This window comes from Vulpes vulpes, chromosome 12 (genome assembly GCF_048418805.1).
Source record: "Vulpes vulpes isolate BD-2025 chromosome 12, VulVul3, whole genome shotgun sequence".
Classification (NCBI taxonomy): Eukaryota; Metazoa; Chordata; class Mammalia; order Carnivora; family Canidae; genus Vulpes; species Vulpes vulpes.
Window position 1 is genome coordinate 135,905,362 of NC_132791.1, and position 14,858 is coordinate 135,920,219.

The 14,858-nt window shown below is 49.0% G+C and overlaps 1 protein-coding gene across 2 annotated transcripts in view; it reads right to left on the minus strand.

The window, feature by feature from the left end:
- GAS7 (growth arrest specific 7) overlaps positions 1-14,858 on the minus strand; it is a 209,607-nt gene that overhangs the window by 174,047 nt on the left and 20,702 nt on the right. Inside the window, exon 1 of one of the 2 annotated variants that reach the window (XM_072730353.1) lies at positions 6,367-6,711. The exons of the other annotated variant lie outside the window; for it this stretch is intronic. Within the exon in view, the coding sequence (XP_072586454.1) occupies positions 6,367-6,429 (63 nt within the window). The 5' untranslated portion in view covers positions 6,430-6,711. Of the gene's footprint in view, positions 1-6,366; positions 6,712-14,858 lie in introns of those variants that run through there. 2 annotated transcript variants of the gene reach the window in all.

The window sequence follows — 14,858 nt, forward strand, 5'->3', positions numbered from 1 at the left end:
TCTCCCCCTGTTTCTCAAATAAATACATAAAATCTTTAAAAAAATAATTTTAAAAAATGTTAGTTAAGGGAGGAGACAGCAGACGCTTTGAAGAATCTAATGCTGAAGGCTCACCCGGGGCCTGGTGTTGTCAGCACTGAGGTTTAAGCAGAGCCCACGGCCCCCAGACCCGTTCCTACCAGCATGTCAGCCCAATTGGTGGCCTGAGCCCGGCTTGGGGAAGCAGGGCACCCATGGTTCCTCTGTTCCTTCCAGGGATGCCGCCACCATACCTTTGCTGAGCAGATGGAGGGGCTGGGTCAGGGTGAACAGCCAGAGGCAGCGCCTGAAAGGGCCAAGGGTTTCCAGCTATGCCTTCTGAGCCCCCCAGAAATGAGGGCCATCTCCTCTCCTTCAAAGGGGTGTCAATCCAGAAGCAAAGCCCTGGGGCTTAGCAAAGGGGAGAGGCACATGATTCTGTCTCTGTAGGAGCAAGAACCATCCCATCTCGATGATGAGAACTTGCCCCTGCTGGTCCAAGGAAGGGTCCAGAGTGTGAGCCCCAGGCCCTTTGAACCAGCAAGGCATTCATCACGGAAGCCTGGAACCTACAGAGGAGGGATCTCAGGGATGCAGTAACCACAGAGGACAGATTGAGGAACAGCATCCACGAGGGTGCCAAGAGAGCACAGGTATCTGGGGCCCCTCCAAACTCAGGAAGTCCACTTACAAACCTGCCCCTGCTCGGTTCCAGCAAAACAGCACATCTGACACTCACTGGGAACCAAGCCTGACAAACGCTGGTTTATAAGATATTTGCGACCCAAACAAGTGTTAAATGGAAAGAACATGGATACAAAATGGAAGAACAGGGCTGGTGGAGTCTGGAGCCTTCATTAAGAACATCTTCTGGATGGGGACACCTCAGTGGCTCAGCGGTTGAGCATCTGCCTTTGGCTCAGGGTGTGATCCCAGGATCCTGGGATCGAGTCCCACATCAGGCTCCCCGCAGGGAGCCTGCTTCTCTCTCTGCCTGGGTCTCTGCCTCTCTTTCTGGGTCTCATGAATAAATAAATAAAATCTTTAAAAGAGAGAAGAGAGACAAGGAGCGAATTCTCCAAAGCCTCGCTACTCAGAGGCGGTCACAAACCAGCAGCGTCACTGGGAACTCGCCAGAAATGCAGATTCCCAGGCCCTCTGGGTGCCCGAGGCCTGCTCAGCTTCAGTGCACTGTGGGTGGAAACTGACCACCTCGGTTTAGAACAGGCTGCATACATCACCGTCAAGGGGCAACAGCTCAAAAAACACTCGTTTTCCTACAGCAAGACAATAAAATTTCATTATTTTAGGACACGCTCTTCCAGAATCCATGCTCCTCTGGGCGTGCTAAACTGAGATCCACCTATTAAGTGAAGACTTTCCATGAGCATGGAGGAAGCCAAAAAGCCCTCATCCAATCTTAAGACATCCAGTTTCTTCTTCTTCTTTTTTTTAATGTGTTAATGGCAAAATACTTATCCATACCTACCCAACTCACTTGGAAACATTTTAAAGTATTTTGTTCATCAGACTTGCACAAGATCCACTGAGTGGATGCGTCTGGATTTTGGCTCATGAATAAATAGTTGTTTTCATACTTCCAGGCAAAGCCGCAACACCGAGGTTTGGGTTTATTTTATTGTTTTTGTGGAGTAGAGATGTATGTGTCCATGTGTTTAATCCCAGTGAAGTATAAATACACAACGGCTTCCCTGAATTTGCAAAAACTCTCTGAGCACCCCAAATAAGTTGGTTTTTCAAACAGACTGAAAGAAACATCCCAGAAGTTTCTGTAAATGGTTCGATCCCACCACTGAGACTACCTACCAGTTTGGAATTTATGAGCTATTTAAAGTAACGGGAACATCCTCATATATCCTCTTCGGGCTCAAAGTGAGACTCTAGGACCAGCCGGGCAGGATAGGAAACCTCATTTGCATAAATATAGCATACCAGATTTCTGAAAATATATTGGATAATTGTGTTTGTGCACAGGGGATGGGAGCGGGGTGGGTTGGGGGAAGGGGAGTCCACATGGCTGTTCCTCTCCCTCGTGTCAAACATCCAACTGTGATTTTATCAAAGCGACCCAAAGCCAAGCTCAAACTCTCTAATGTGATTCTTTAAAAAAAAAAAAAAAAATCAGAGTAGCTTTATCTAGATTTTTAAATAAGTACGAATACTGCCAAGAGCTCATAGCAGAACAGTACAGAGCTAAGAGATGTGAATGCTCAATCTGTCCCGAGCTAACGGTCACTTCATAACCTAGAGCAAATCCCAAATGCCAAGGCTCCTGTGTCCTCAGTCATAAAAGTAGGATGGTAGAAGGACCAACGGCTCACCCAAGCTCACAGAGGTGCCGTGAGCACCGGTCACTCATCACAGGTGAGAACACCTGATACGCCCCAGAGCTCATGAAACCTTATTAAGCCAAAATGGGCATTTCTGACACTGGAGCTTGGGAAAGAGAGTCAGAATCATTCGGGGGGAAAAAAAAAAGAATCATTTGGGGTTTGTGTCTTGTAATTTCTTGATTGCACTTTGGTGTCAGGGCAGGGGTGGCTTTGCTGGTTTCAATTACCCTGGACTCTTCACCCCTCTCTCTCAGATGACTCTTTACTGCGGGTCAAACATCACTGTGGTGGAGGGGGGCAGGGGTCCCCCCCAGGACACTGCATCCGTCGGGCACCCTGGACACCCACAAGCCAATGTCCTGTGCCAGAAGGTTGTGCATGGCATGTGAGCTTTGAGAGAAGAGGGTCGTGTCTAAGGGCACACCATAACCCATCTGGTAGCATTTGAGGATACAGCAGCCAAAGAATGAAGACATTGGTATAGCCTTGCAGCTCCCATAAATGACATTTAAGAATTACAGACTGGGGACACCAGGTGGCTCAGCTGGTTAAGTGATTTGACTCTTGATGTCGGCTCAGGTCATGATCTCGGGGACTTGGAATCGAGGCTCCCCCCGCCCTGTGTTGGGCTCCACGCTCAGCGGGGAGTCTGCTTGAGATTCTCTCCCTCTGCCCCACTGCCCCTGCTTGCATGATCTCTCAAATTAATAAATAAATCTTGGAAGACAAAAAAAAAAGAATTATGGGTCAAAGAGCTAGAACAGTTTGGTAGTTCATCAGAGCGAGAAGCAGAGAGTCTCCACGGGACCCTGTAATCTCACCGAGAAACGAAAGCGTGTCCACACAAAAACCCCTACACAAACATCCGTAGCGGTGTTACTCCTAACAGCCCAAAATGAAAACAACCCAAATGGCCATCAGCTGATGAGTGGTACCTCCGATGTGTTCTAGCCACACAAAAAAATATTATTCAGCCATGAGAAGGAATGAAGGAAGTACTACTCACAGATGCTCTCACGTGGATGAGCCTTGGAAACACCAAGCTATGTGAAAGAAGCAAAAACCAAAAGGCCACATCGCAGGTGACTCCATTTATATAAAATGCCCAGAATAGGTAAAATCCATAGGGATGGGCAGTAGTAGCTCCGTGCTCCTTGGCAGTAAGGGAGGGAGAATGGGGATGACTATTAATGGGCATGGGGTTTCTTGGGGGGCAAATGATGGTTTTCTAGAGTGAACTGCTGTAGCTTTTGTCTTGATCTGCCTATTAAGATATCCTCTTATTTGGAGGGGGGAGACCCCTCTCCCCAAGGGAGATTGCTAAGCTGAGAGGATGTTACTACTTGTCTCGTCTTGTAACTGGGGAGAGTCCACTTGCAGAGGATAGCCAGTTAGAGGTGAGAGATGGTGCCCCATTGACATTATGTGAGTCCCTGGAGCCAGTCATGCCTGAACTCCACCCACTAATAGGAGCTCATAAATTAACCTCCCCTCCCCTCTTTCTTTTGGCTGAAATTTGTGGATTGGATTTCTGCCACTTGCAACTGAAAAGTCCTGGCCCTGGAAGGGGAAAAACCATTTCCCTCCCGGAAGGCAGGGATGGTCTCTCATTATTATGTGCTCAGCCCTGGCTGAGGCATTCTGGTGGAACATGGGAGGATTAAGAACAGTACCCTCAGTCTCTATAATATCACTTCCAAGTGAAGAATTGATTCCATATACACTTATCTCTTAACCCTCTCAGCTCCCAATATTACCAGCTTAATTTTAGACGAGGCAAAGGAAGGCCCACCCAAGATGGAGTGACTCATTGGAGATCCCACAGCCAAGATGTGAACCAGGGTACATTCCCCATATCTCAATGCTTTAGACTTCACTGCCCGGGGCACAAGGGACCATGTTAAAAACTGTGGTAGGATCCCAAAAGAGAGAATTGGTCTCTGCTTTCAAGGACCTCAGTCTCAGCACATACACTTAACAACTGCCAAGGGAGGGTTGTATCTGACAGGTGCATCTTAGATGCCTGCACCACTGGAGGATGGCTGGTCAGACTTCTCGGAGGCAGGCCTTGCAGGATCAGAAAGAGGAGGACCAGACAAGCCAAGCCAGGATACAGGAAGTTCCCATAAGAAGTCAGCAGGGTTGGTGGGGCGGGCAGGAAGGGGGGGAATTAGGAAAGAAAACCCAGAGGGTGTGGCTGGCTCAGTCCATAAGCACAGGACTCTAGATCTCCAGGCCGTGAGTTCATGCCCCATGTTGGGCAGAGAACTTACATACCTACATGAAATAAAATTTTTTAAAGATTTTATTTATTTATTCATTCATTCGAGACACAGAGAGAGAGGCAGAGACACAGGCAGAGGAAGAAGCAGGCTCCCCATAGGGAGGTGTGGGGCGGGGGGACTCGATCCCAGGACCCCAGGGTCATGCCCTGAGCTGAAGACAGATGCTTAACCGCTGAGCCACCCAGGCGCCCACCAAAAATTTTTTACAATAAATTAGTACTACATAATGTTTTGTGAACAAGACAGAGAAAGCCCACAGACCACTGTTCTAATTTATGTACATGTATTAACTCCTTTAATTCTTCCAAAAATGCTATGAAGTAAGTTCCATTATCATGCGGCTCCTCTACTCCCCACGGACTCCTCAAGAAGAGAAACAAGGGGCATCTGGGTGGCTCCATGGTTGAGCATCTGCCTTTGGCTCAAGTCGTGATCCCAGGGTCCTGGGATCAAGTCCTGTATCGGGCTCCCCGCAGGGAGCCTGCTTCTCCCTCTGCCTGTGTCTCTGCCTCTCTCTGTGTCTCTCATAAATAAATAAATAAAATCTTTTTTAAAAAAGAAACAAAACATTGAAATATAAATAAAGCCTTGTTCCCCCTCCACCTCCCTTCCCCAACACCCTTCTTTCCCGATACCCATGTTCTCAGGCTCCAGTCCCACTCAGCCCTATTGAGACTGCACAGGTCCTAATAAACTTATTCATACTAATGTGTAAATGGTAAGTTTCAAATAGCTGTCTCTGTGACAAATGGCCAGCCTCCAATTAGAAGCAAACTCAAGCCAGTCTCCTTGGCTGGTTTCCCACAGCTATCTCAAGGATCAATTTGGATCATGGCTTCCATCCCATTTTCTCTTCCCTGGTGGTACCAGTCTTCTCTGCCTCTCACTCCCGCCCCAAAACTGCTCAACTAAGTCCTTTCCAGTATCAGAGAGCCTAAAGGTGAAGCCATATAGCAGTGGTTCCCCACTCTCACAACACCCTAGAAACACCCAGTGAGCTTTAAAAATACATTCACGTCTACACCCAACCTCCAGGGCATGCTGGTTCAATGGGGGCCCCCCGAGCAATGGGTATTTTTTTAAATAACGATCATATTAATAGGTAACAAGGATTGCCTGGTTCCACTGTGCTGAGCATTATTTTAAAGCTTATGGCTGTGGGGCACCTGGCTGGCTCCATGGTTGAGCATCTGCTTTTGGCTCAGGGCATGATCCTGGGGTCCTGGGATCGAGTCCCACATCGGGCTCCCCACAGGGAGCCTGCTTCTCCCTCTACCTGTGTCTCTGCTTCTCTCTCTGTATGTCTCTCATGAATAAATAAATGAAATCTTCAAAAAAAAATAAAAATCAATTGATCAATCAATCCCCCACTACCTCCACAACTGTCCCCCCTGTGGACTCTCATGGACAGATACACCCTCCAACGGCAGAAATCAGACACAACAGCTACTCAAGACAGGCTTTCTGGCAGGCCTGGGCATCACATTCTGAGGACCGCCTCCCCCTAACCAGTAGCTTCTTCACCGAATGACAACTGATAAGAAACAGAAAGCTCCATGAAGCCGTGGGTGATCTCGTCCCCATTCACCTCCACCCTCCAACCTCCCCCAGAGCCGATTCTTCGTGACAAGGCCACATGTGCCTGGTCACAGGACTGGACAGACTGGGCCCTGGGGAGCAGGAGGAGGAAATCCTCACTGTCGACAAACCTGCAGCGCTGGACCTCCAGCAGGGCCAGGGACGGGGCCTCGAGACCCCAAGTTCAAGCCCATCCAACCTGGCAGCTGAGCGGGGAAGTCACTTTTAAAAGATCCGTTTCTGTCACCGGCCCTGAGAACATCCACCCTTGCTCCAGCAGCAAGAAGAGAACAAGTCTGATGTGAACACAGAGAGCTCTGAACCACACTTCCTCTGGCAGCCTGCTGGGCAAATCTCCTTAGAAATCGGCTCGTGATTCTGAGTCCTCCTGCCAGACTGACACACGTTGGAAAGAAAGTTATATAACTGGAAATGATGAAAAGATAAGGCTTCAAGTGACAGCCTTCAAAAAGTGTGCACTCACTCTATGCAGTTTGGGGATACGTTTTTAAATACATCAGCACTTCCTTGCTGCGGGGGCGGGTGTGTGTGAAAACACCCTCAATTAGAGGCAGGCACCTTGGAATAATATCGTCACAGGCATACTGCTGGGGCCCTCCCATCAATCCATTCCCTCATCCCGCCCTCCCACCCCCCAAATCCCCAAATCTTCAAAGTCATCCTGAAACAGGTTACAAAACGGGAAATCCAAACAGCCCATGAGCATATGACAGGGTGCTCAGCATCATTAGGCACCAGAGAGACGCAGACTAAAATCACAGGGTGAGGGGCACCTGGGGAGGTCAGTCCGGTAAGCATCTGACTCTTGATTTCGGCTCAGGTCATAAGCTCAGGGTCGTGGGATCAAGCCCCATGTCAGGCTCCATGCTGGCCGTGGAGTCTGCTTAAGATTCTCTCTTTTGAAAAAAAGGTTTATTTATTTAGTCATGAGAGACACACAGAGAGGCAGAGACACAGGCAGAGGGAGAAGCAGACTCCTGTGGGGAACCCGATGTAGGACTCAATCCTGGGACTCCGGGATCCCGCCCTGAGCCAAAGGCAGATGCTCAACTGCTGAGCCCCCCAGGCACCTCTGTTATCTCAGTTCTGCTTTCTTTCATGCTACCTTCATTCTCAGATGCTGCCCCAGTATCAGCAAAAGTGCTCATGGCAGCTCCAGGTTTATAATCCTACTAGTTTAACAATGTCAGGAGCATGTCTTTCTCTAATGTACAGCAAAAGGTCCCAGGGAGGGGGACCAGCTGCAGTCACATATCTGTTCCTGGGTCACAATGGCCGGGCGGGGAGAGTCAGCCCAGCCTGGGTCATATGTGTAGGAGTTCAGGGGTGGCACCAGCCCCAACCCAACTGTTCACTGTCTATGAATCCACCGCACCTTCAGTCCTCCATAGAAAAATTGAGAGATTTTTACCCAAACAGGGAGAATAGGAGACAACAAACAACAGACACCAATGACAGCAGGTTTCTTCCTCATCCCCTGCCTTCTGCCTTTCAACAGAAGGTCACCCTGTCACCGGGAAGGGTCACAGGGAAGGGAGGCCACAGACTCTGACCTCGAGCTTCCCACGGCCTCACATTCCCACACACTGCAGCCGAGTGCTCCACGGTGGCTCTGGCCTCCTGACACGCCCTCCCAGCATCCAAGCAGAATCCTTCCAGGGGCCCTCGCTCGGGGGGGGGGGGGGGGGGGGGGGGGGGGGGGGGGCGCTAACACCCTCGGGCACATGTGGGTCCGCCCCCCTCCCAGAGGTGCCAATGAGAGCAGTGACTTGGCTTAGGCTCATCCCCACTCTGGCAGCCAGGCCTGAGCAAGCAGGAGCTGCTCAGGGTTAGAATCACACAGCCTTGTGTTGGGGGGGCTGGTGGACTTGTTTCAGAGGAGGGGGGGAAAATCACATGAATCCCCCCCTCTGTCTCTACTAGAAAGTTGCATATTTTATGAATGGTGTGAACCGCTTCTGGCTGCTACTTCATTAATCCTTCGAGAGTCCTGGGGTCCCTATCACACTCACTCTTGACAAGTGCTCTGGAGAGCTCCTATATTCTGATGTTTTTAAGGAGAAAAGAAGGGGGGAAAAAACTCAAGGAATTGTAAAAGTCCCAGTTTGCTCTACGAGGTCTTTTTTTCTTTAAATCTCATTCTTTATATTGCCGACCATGTGTCACTATGCTTTCGTGGGGAGGTGCACAGTGGTGGAAAACAGAGCCACACCAATCAATCTGTGTTTTTCGATGAATCCACAGCTTGTTCTAAGGGAAGAGCCTATGTTATTTGCCCAGTAAAAATGTCTTAGAAAGGAAAACCTAAGACAATGTTTAAAGAAATAATGTCTAAGTATTAAAAAATGCTTTAGAAAGGAATACAAAGACTAGCACAAAGCTAAAAGGATATTTTATTTTATTTTATTTTCAAGATTTTATTCATTTACTCATGAAAGACACAGAGAGAGAGAGGTGGAGACATAGGCAGAGGGAGAAGCAGGCTCCCTGCAGGAGCCCGATGCAGGACTCGATCCTAGGACCCCAGGATCACGACCTGGGCCAAAGGCAGATGGTCGACCACTGAGCCACCCAGGTGCCCCATAAATAAAATCTTAAAAAAGAAAAAAATCATCCGTGTATTGCAAATGGTGGGATTTCCTTCTTTCTCATAGCTGAATAATATTCCATTGTTTATATAAGTGTGACATAAATATACACATTTGTAACATATATGTTATACGTTATGCATTTATATATTTACATACACAGAAAAAGTATACGTTTCTATACGTTTAATACACACAAGGCACAACTTCTTTATCCACTGATGGGCACTTACGTTGTGTCCATACCTCGGCTACTGTGAATAACTCCAGCGCTTCCTTTTACTTTTGAATGAAATATTTATTGACTTCTCTTTTCCAGGGTCTTTCATTTCTCCAATAACAATATCCATATATATATCATCTGAAGGAAACCAAGGATGGGGGTGGGAGGGGGTACCTGGAGAAAAACCACAAAAGCCACAATACATTCCCACAATCCCTTCACTCAGCAAGAACTACCATTAGCATTCCGGCGCGTGTTCCTGTAGATCTTCCTTTTCATGTGCACACACATGCACATCTGTTTTTACATAAATTCGAAATTTTACCGTGCACACTCTGCAGCTTGCTTTTTTACTTAATACACGAGAAAGTGATTTTTTTTTTAAAGAAAATGATGGCCTATTCTGCTTAGTGAGTGAAAGCCTGAGATGATACAACAACCTCATGCACTCTAATATTTGAAAACCAAGGAACTCTTCACTGAATGAAAGAAGAGCGGCCTATTGATAAAGCCAGAGGCCGGCCCACCGTAAGCATCATCCGGCAGCCGCCCTGGGGTTCGGTCAATCCAGAAGGACCCCCACCACCACCCATGGTATTCGCGCCTGCCACCCTGGGCACTGTGGACAGAATCCCCCCATCCCCCGGCTCTGCATCCTCCCTCCTCCACTTACTCAAGTCATCTTAGCACTCTTAAAACTCTGATTTCTGCATAGTTAGAGCACAGCATGAAAAACAGTCCTGTCTTCTATGGCTGTCAGAAAGATTAAGGACACAAGGTGCCCCAGGGCCTGTCACAGAGCTTGAAGCGAGCTGAGCACCCAGCTGTCCCCCTACCCACTTCCCATTTCTAAGACTGCAGCCCTATCAGAGGACTGTTGGCCCCATCACCCAGCGGACCCCCTCCCACCCTGACCCTCTGGGAAATAATCACACACACACACACACACACACACACACACCTGCTACAGCAGCAACTTTAACTGCAGCAAAGGAGGGAGATATGGGGGGGGGGGGGGGAGAGAAAGAGAAAACCTCAGAAACCCTCCACCCATCAATACAAAATACAAAATAAACTATGCCGCATCCATACCGCAGAAGGGCATAAGGCTTTTACGAATAACCACTGACGTGCATGCACTAACAAGAAATTATTTTCAAGATAGGTTAGTGAGAGGGGTGGCGAGAAGAAATTAAATGACAGCACTCTCTCGGGGGGCGAATGGCTGGCTCAGTCGGAAGAGTGAGTGACTCTTGATCTCGGGGTTGAGGGTTCAATTCTCACGCTGGGTTCACTCACGAAGCAGAACAGGCCATCATTTTCTTTAAAAAAAAAAATCACTTTCTCGTGTATAAAAATAAAAATCTTAAAAAACTAAAATAAAATAATAAAATAAAATAAAACATTCTTTGGGCATCTGGGTGGCTAAGTCAGTTAAGCATTTGACTCTTGATTTCAGCTCAGGTCAAGATCCGGGGTCCTGGGATTGAGCCCCGTGTTGGGCTCCTCACTCAGCAGAGAGTCTGCTTCTCTCTCTCCCTCTGCTCCTCCCCCGGCTCTTGCTTGCTCTCTCTCTCTCTCTTTAAGATAAATAAATCTTTTTTAAAAAGTACATTCTTGCTATGTATTTCAATGAAGAACTAAACCCACAAATCATTAGGATCTACTTTCACCAGGCGCTTGGGAGGCGGGCAACGGGTTAATCGAATTCTGGCTTCTCAACCTTTTTTTTTTCTTTTTTACCAGGACAACGCTCTCCAAGAAGCCTCTGAAGACTCGTCTCTCCTCATCACTCCCTGACCACCGTGAAATTTTAATACCACAGATAAATCGCTGATCCGTTTGTGTACTGTGACCCTCCGGATGGGCCACCAGCAATCCCTGGTCAGCGCTGCGACATCGCGTCCAAGAACTGACTCCTCCCCATGGCAGATGTATTGTTTTAATTCACATGTTATTTATGTGATTAAAAGCTAATCATTTAAAAGATTCTCTCCCCACCCCCGCCCAAGCACCACATGACACAGACAGTCTATCCCCCCACCCTCACCCCCAAACTATCTGTGGACAGGACAGTCAGCGAGGCCTGGGTGGGATTATGCAGAAATGCAAACATGGACTCGGGCCACGTGGATCTGTTTGCATCTGTATTTGAAAGGATGCCCACAGCAGGAAAAAAATTCTGTAATCCCCATGAGGCTGTAAACCTTACCCTCGGCTATTGTTGGGGGCATTCCTGGTGCCCCGTAGTGATGGCTAAGTCCCCAGAGCCCCCATGTCCCAGTGACTGTGAGCCACCTTCTCGGCACCCAGTGAGAATGTTCTGGTCTCCTGGTTTCCCCTCCCACCTCTTGGCTCGACCTTCTCCACTGCAGCTGGTTTTTCCCTCACCCCCTTTGGAGCACCTCTGGGGCCCACCCCTGGCCCTCTTCTCTTCTCTGCCCACCCCACACCCTAGGTTGTCTCATCCAATATGGCAGCCCAAAGACCAACACCAAGTTACCATGATGACTTCAGAGTGACACCTGCTGCCCACTCCCCTGGACTCAGGCCTCACCTTTCCAAATACCTACTCAGTATCATCACTGGAGTAGATAGAATCTCAAACTTTGCATGCCAAAATAAATTCTTGATATTTTTCCCAAAACCCATGCCTTCCAGTCCTCCCTTCCCCATTTTTTTTTTTTTTTTGGTATTTTTTTAAGACTTTATTTGAGACAGAGAGAGAGTGAGTGAGAGAACACGAGCAGGGAGGCAGAGCAGAGAGAGAGAGACCAGCCAACTCCTTGCTGAGCAGGGAGCTGGACGTGGGGCTTGATCCCAGGACCCCAGGAACATGACCTGAGCTGAAGGCAGAAGCTTCACGGACGGAGCCACCCAGGCACCCCTCACTTTTCCATTTAATACCAGCTCCTTCTTTCTAGTTCCTTAAGCCAACACCCTTGGAATTTTCAAGTTCTCTCTCAAGCTGTACACATCCAATCCATCCCCAGATCCCATTGCTTTTACCTTCAAAATGCATCCAAAACCCAACTGCATCAACCACATCAATGTCTACTGCCACCATCATCTGACCAACTCACCGTCATCCCTCATTTGTATTACTGTGCACTCATCCCTCACCCTCTTTCAATCCCTGCTCCCAGCTCTGCCTGCATCCCCCGAAATCCGTGGGGCTTGAACTCATAACCCTGAGATCAAGACCCGAGCTGAGATCAAGAGTCAGATGCTCCACCAACTGGGCCACCCAGGGACCCCCCCACAAACCCCCAAACAGATCCTTGTCAGTGCTGAGTCAGGTCACATCAATCCTCTGTTCAATGGCCCCTCCGATGACTCTCCTGGTATATGGAGTAAAAGTCAGGTCCTCCTGAAGGTCTCTAATGTCCTCCTGCCCTGGGCCCCTCCCACCCCCCCCCCCACACTTACACACACTCACGTTCCCCCAGCCACACTGACCTCACTACTATTCGTGGACCCCAGGTTTGCCCAGACTACAGGGCCTTTGCACTTGCTCTGCCTTGTACTTTTTTGCTGGAATGCTCTCGTCCCAGAGATCCACACATATACATTCTCGCCTATCTTCCCGGGCTTTGCTCAAATGTCCTCCCCTGACTGTCCCATTAAAAAAAATTTTGTTTTGTCCCATTTAAAATTAATCACCCCACAGCTTTCGTAGTCTTGTTTAGTGTCTGTAGCCTTCAACTAGCATGTGAACTCTATTCACTACTGTATCTCTGGCTTCTCAGGGTGCATGCCATAGCGGGGTCAGCTTTCTTTCAGGGAATTAACTCCTCATCTTGTTAACGAGCCAAAGGGGAAGGTGTCCTTTTAACCTTCGGTCTTATGTATCCAGCAATTCTCTCACCTCAGAGAAGTCTCTAAGCTTAAAAAAACCATATCCCTGTCCCACCCCCTCCAACGCACAGTCCCTGAACAACTCAAAGGCTCACGGGCACTATCTGGGGCTGAGCTAGCAAATACCACCCGTGTCCTAGGTTTCTGGAACTCAGCGATTTGCTGAGGGCCCAGCCAAGGGCAAAAGCCCCTCTGAACTGCCAGGCACCTGTTTTTGTCTCCAGAGAATCTAGAATCTGGCCATGTCCCTATTCGCAGAAAACCCTAAAACTTAGGTCAGAGTCTTTTCCTCTTCTGATGTGGAAAAAAAAACAGAGGTGTTCCAACTGAACATTCTGGGACACCTGGGGGACTCCGTTGGTGAAGCATCTGCCTTCAGCGCAGGTCATGATCGCAGGGTCCTGGGATCGAGTTCTGCATCGGGCTCCCAGCTCAGTGGGAAGCCTGCTTCTCCCTCTCCTTCTGCGGCTCCGCCTGCTTGTGCGCTCGCTCTCTCTCTTTCTCTCAAATAAATAAATTAAATCTTTTTAAAAAATTAAAAAAATAAAACTGAACATCTTGACCGAATTTCCTCCAGGCAAGCTTTCCCTGGGCTCGCTCCCTCTGACACCCCCACCCCTCCCACCAGACCCCTTTGGAGCCAGACTTTTCAGCGACTCCATCCAACGCCGAGCTCCAGCAGTGAACTCAGCATCCGATCCCAAGCTGCAGCAGCATTCTGAGCTGGCCCTGCTCCTGTCGCCACAAATGACAAGAGTTCCTTAAATCAGACCCTCTGGTAGCAAATGAGGAACACGCCAATTTAGCAGGAAATCGGTTTTCCTTAAAGCGTCTCTGAAGTCGGTTGCAAAAAGAGGAATCCATACCGACTGAGTCATCGCTGAAGGCCACCTGCAACCGCTACACAACTTCTCCTGAACTTGAAAACTCTAAGACAAAAATCTCCGTAAGGAACGCGGTCCAACCGCACAAGGATTCGTTTCCCATCTTCCCAAGTAAGTGCCGCCACATGGTTTTTATCTGCTGTGAAACCCCTGTGAGGGAGGGGCGGAGGCGGTGCAAAAGCACTCTTCCAGGCGGAGAGCTGGGCTGCAAACCCTGGCTGGCTGTGCATCCTAAGCAAGCTCCTCCTCACCCTCTCTGAGCCTTCAGCGTGTGTCTTTGAGAAGCGGAATCCACCTGGCCGGGCTGTTGAGAAGGTAAGTGAGAAATCTTACATGAAAGTCCCCTGGAACCGCTAGTGGTCTAAGCAAACCGAGTTGTGATCTCATGCACTCGCTATCACTTAGGGCTGGAGCTCTCTGAAGGGCGCTGCGAGCAAGCACACACCAGTGGAAGAAACAAGATAGCCAGTGAGTGTTCTTGCCTTCCAGAAGTTTCGACCTCAGCTGGGATGACACGGACCAGACCATCAATTCAGCATTTACGAGGCAACACACCAAGAACAGCACACGCCTCCATCTGCCACTTTTTTCCAAGTGTCCCTTGGGGCTGTTTACGCAGATTCTAATATCTGCCCAAGTATCCATGGATCTGGCAACTTCCTGGACTGCGAAAGGCCGCAAGCTGTGTGCAAACGAAGTCTCTAAAGCCAGGGGCGCCTGGGTGGCTCAGGGATTGAGCATCTGCCTTCAGCTCAGGTCGCGATCCCGGGGTCCTGGGATCGAACCCCACATCGGGCTCCCCACAGGGAGCCTGCTTCTCCCTCCGCCTGTGTCTCTGCCTCTCTGTGTCTCTAAAATAAAATCTTTAGAAAAAAGAAGTCTCCAAAGCTGAGCCAGACGCAGAAGATGCCCACACGCTTCCCCCCATTCGCGCAGCACGGAGCCCTACAGGATGCCACCCACCGCATCCCCCAGGCCAGCTGAAGGGACAGGCCAGCAGAAGCCGGTGAAAGGGGATTTAAACACATCCATGCAGGAACAGAGGGGAA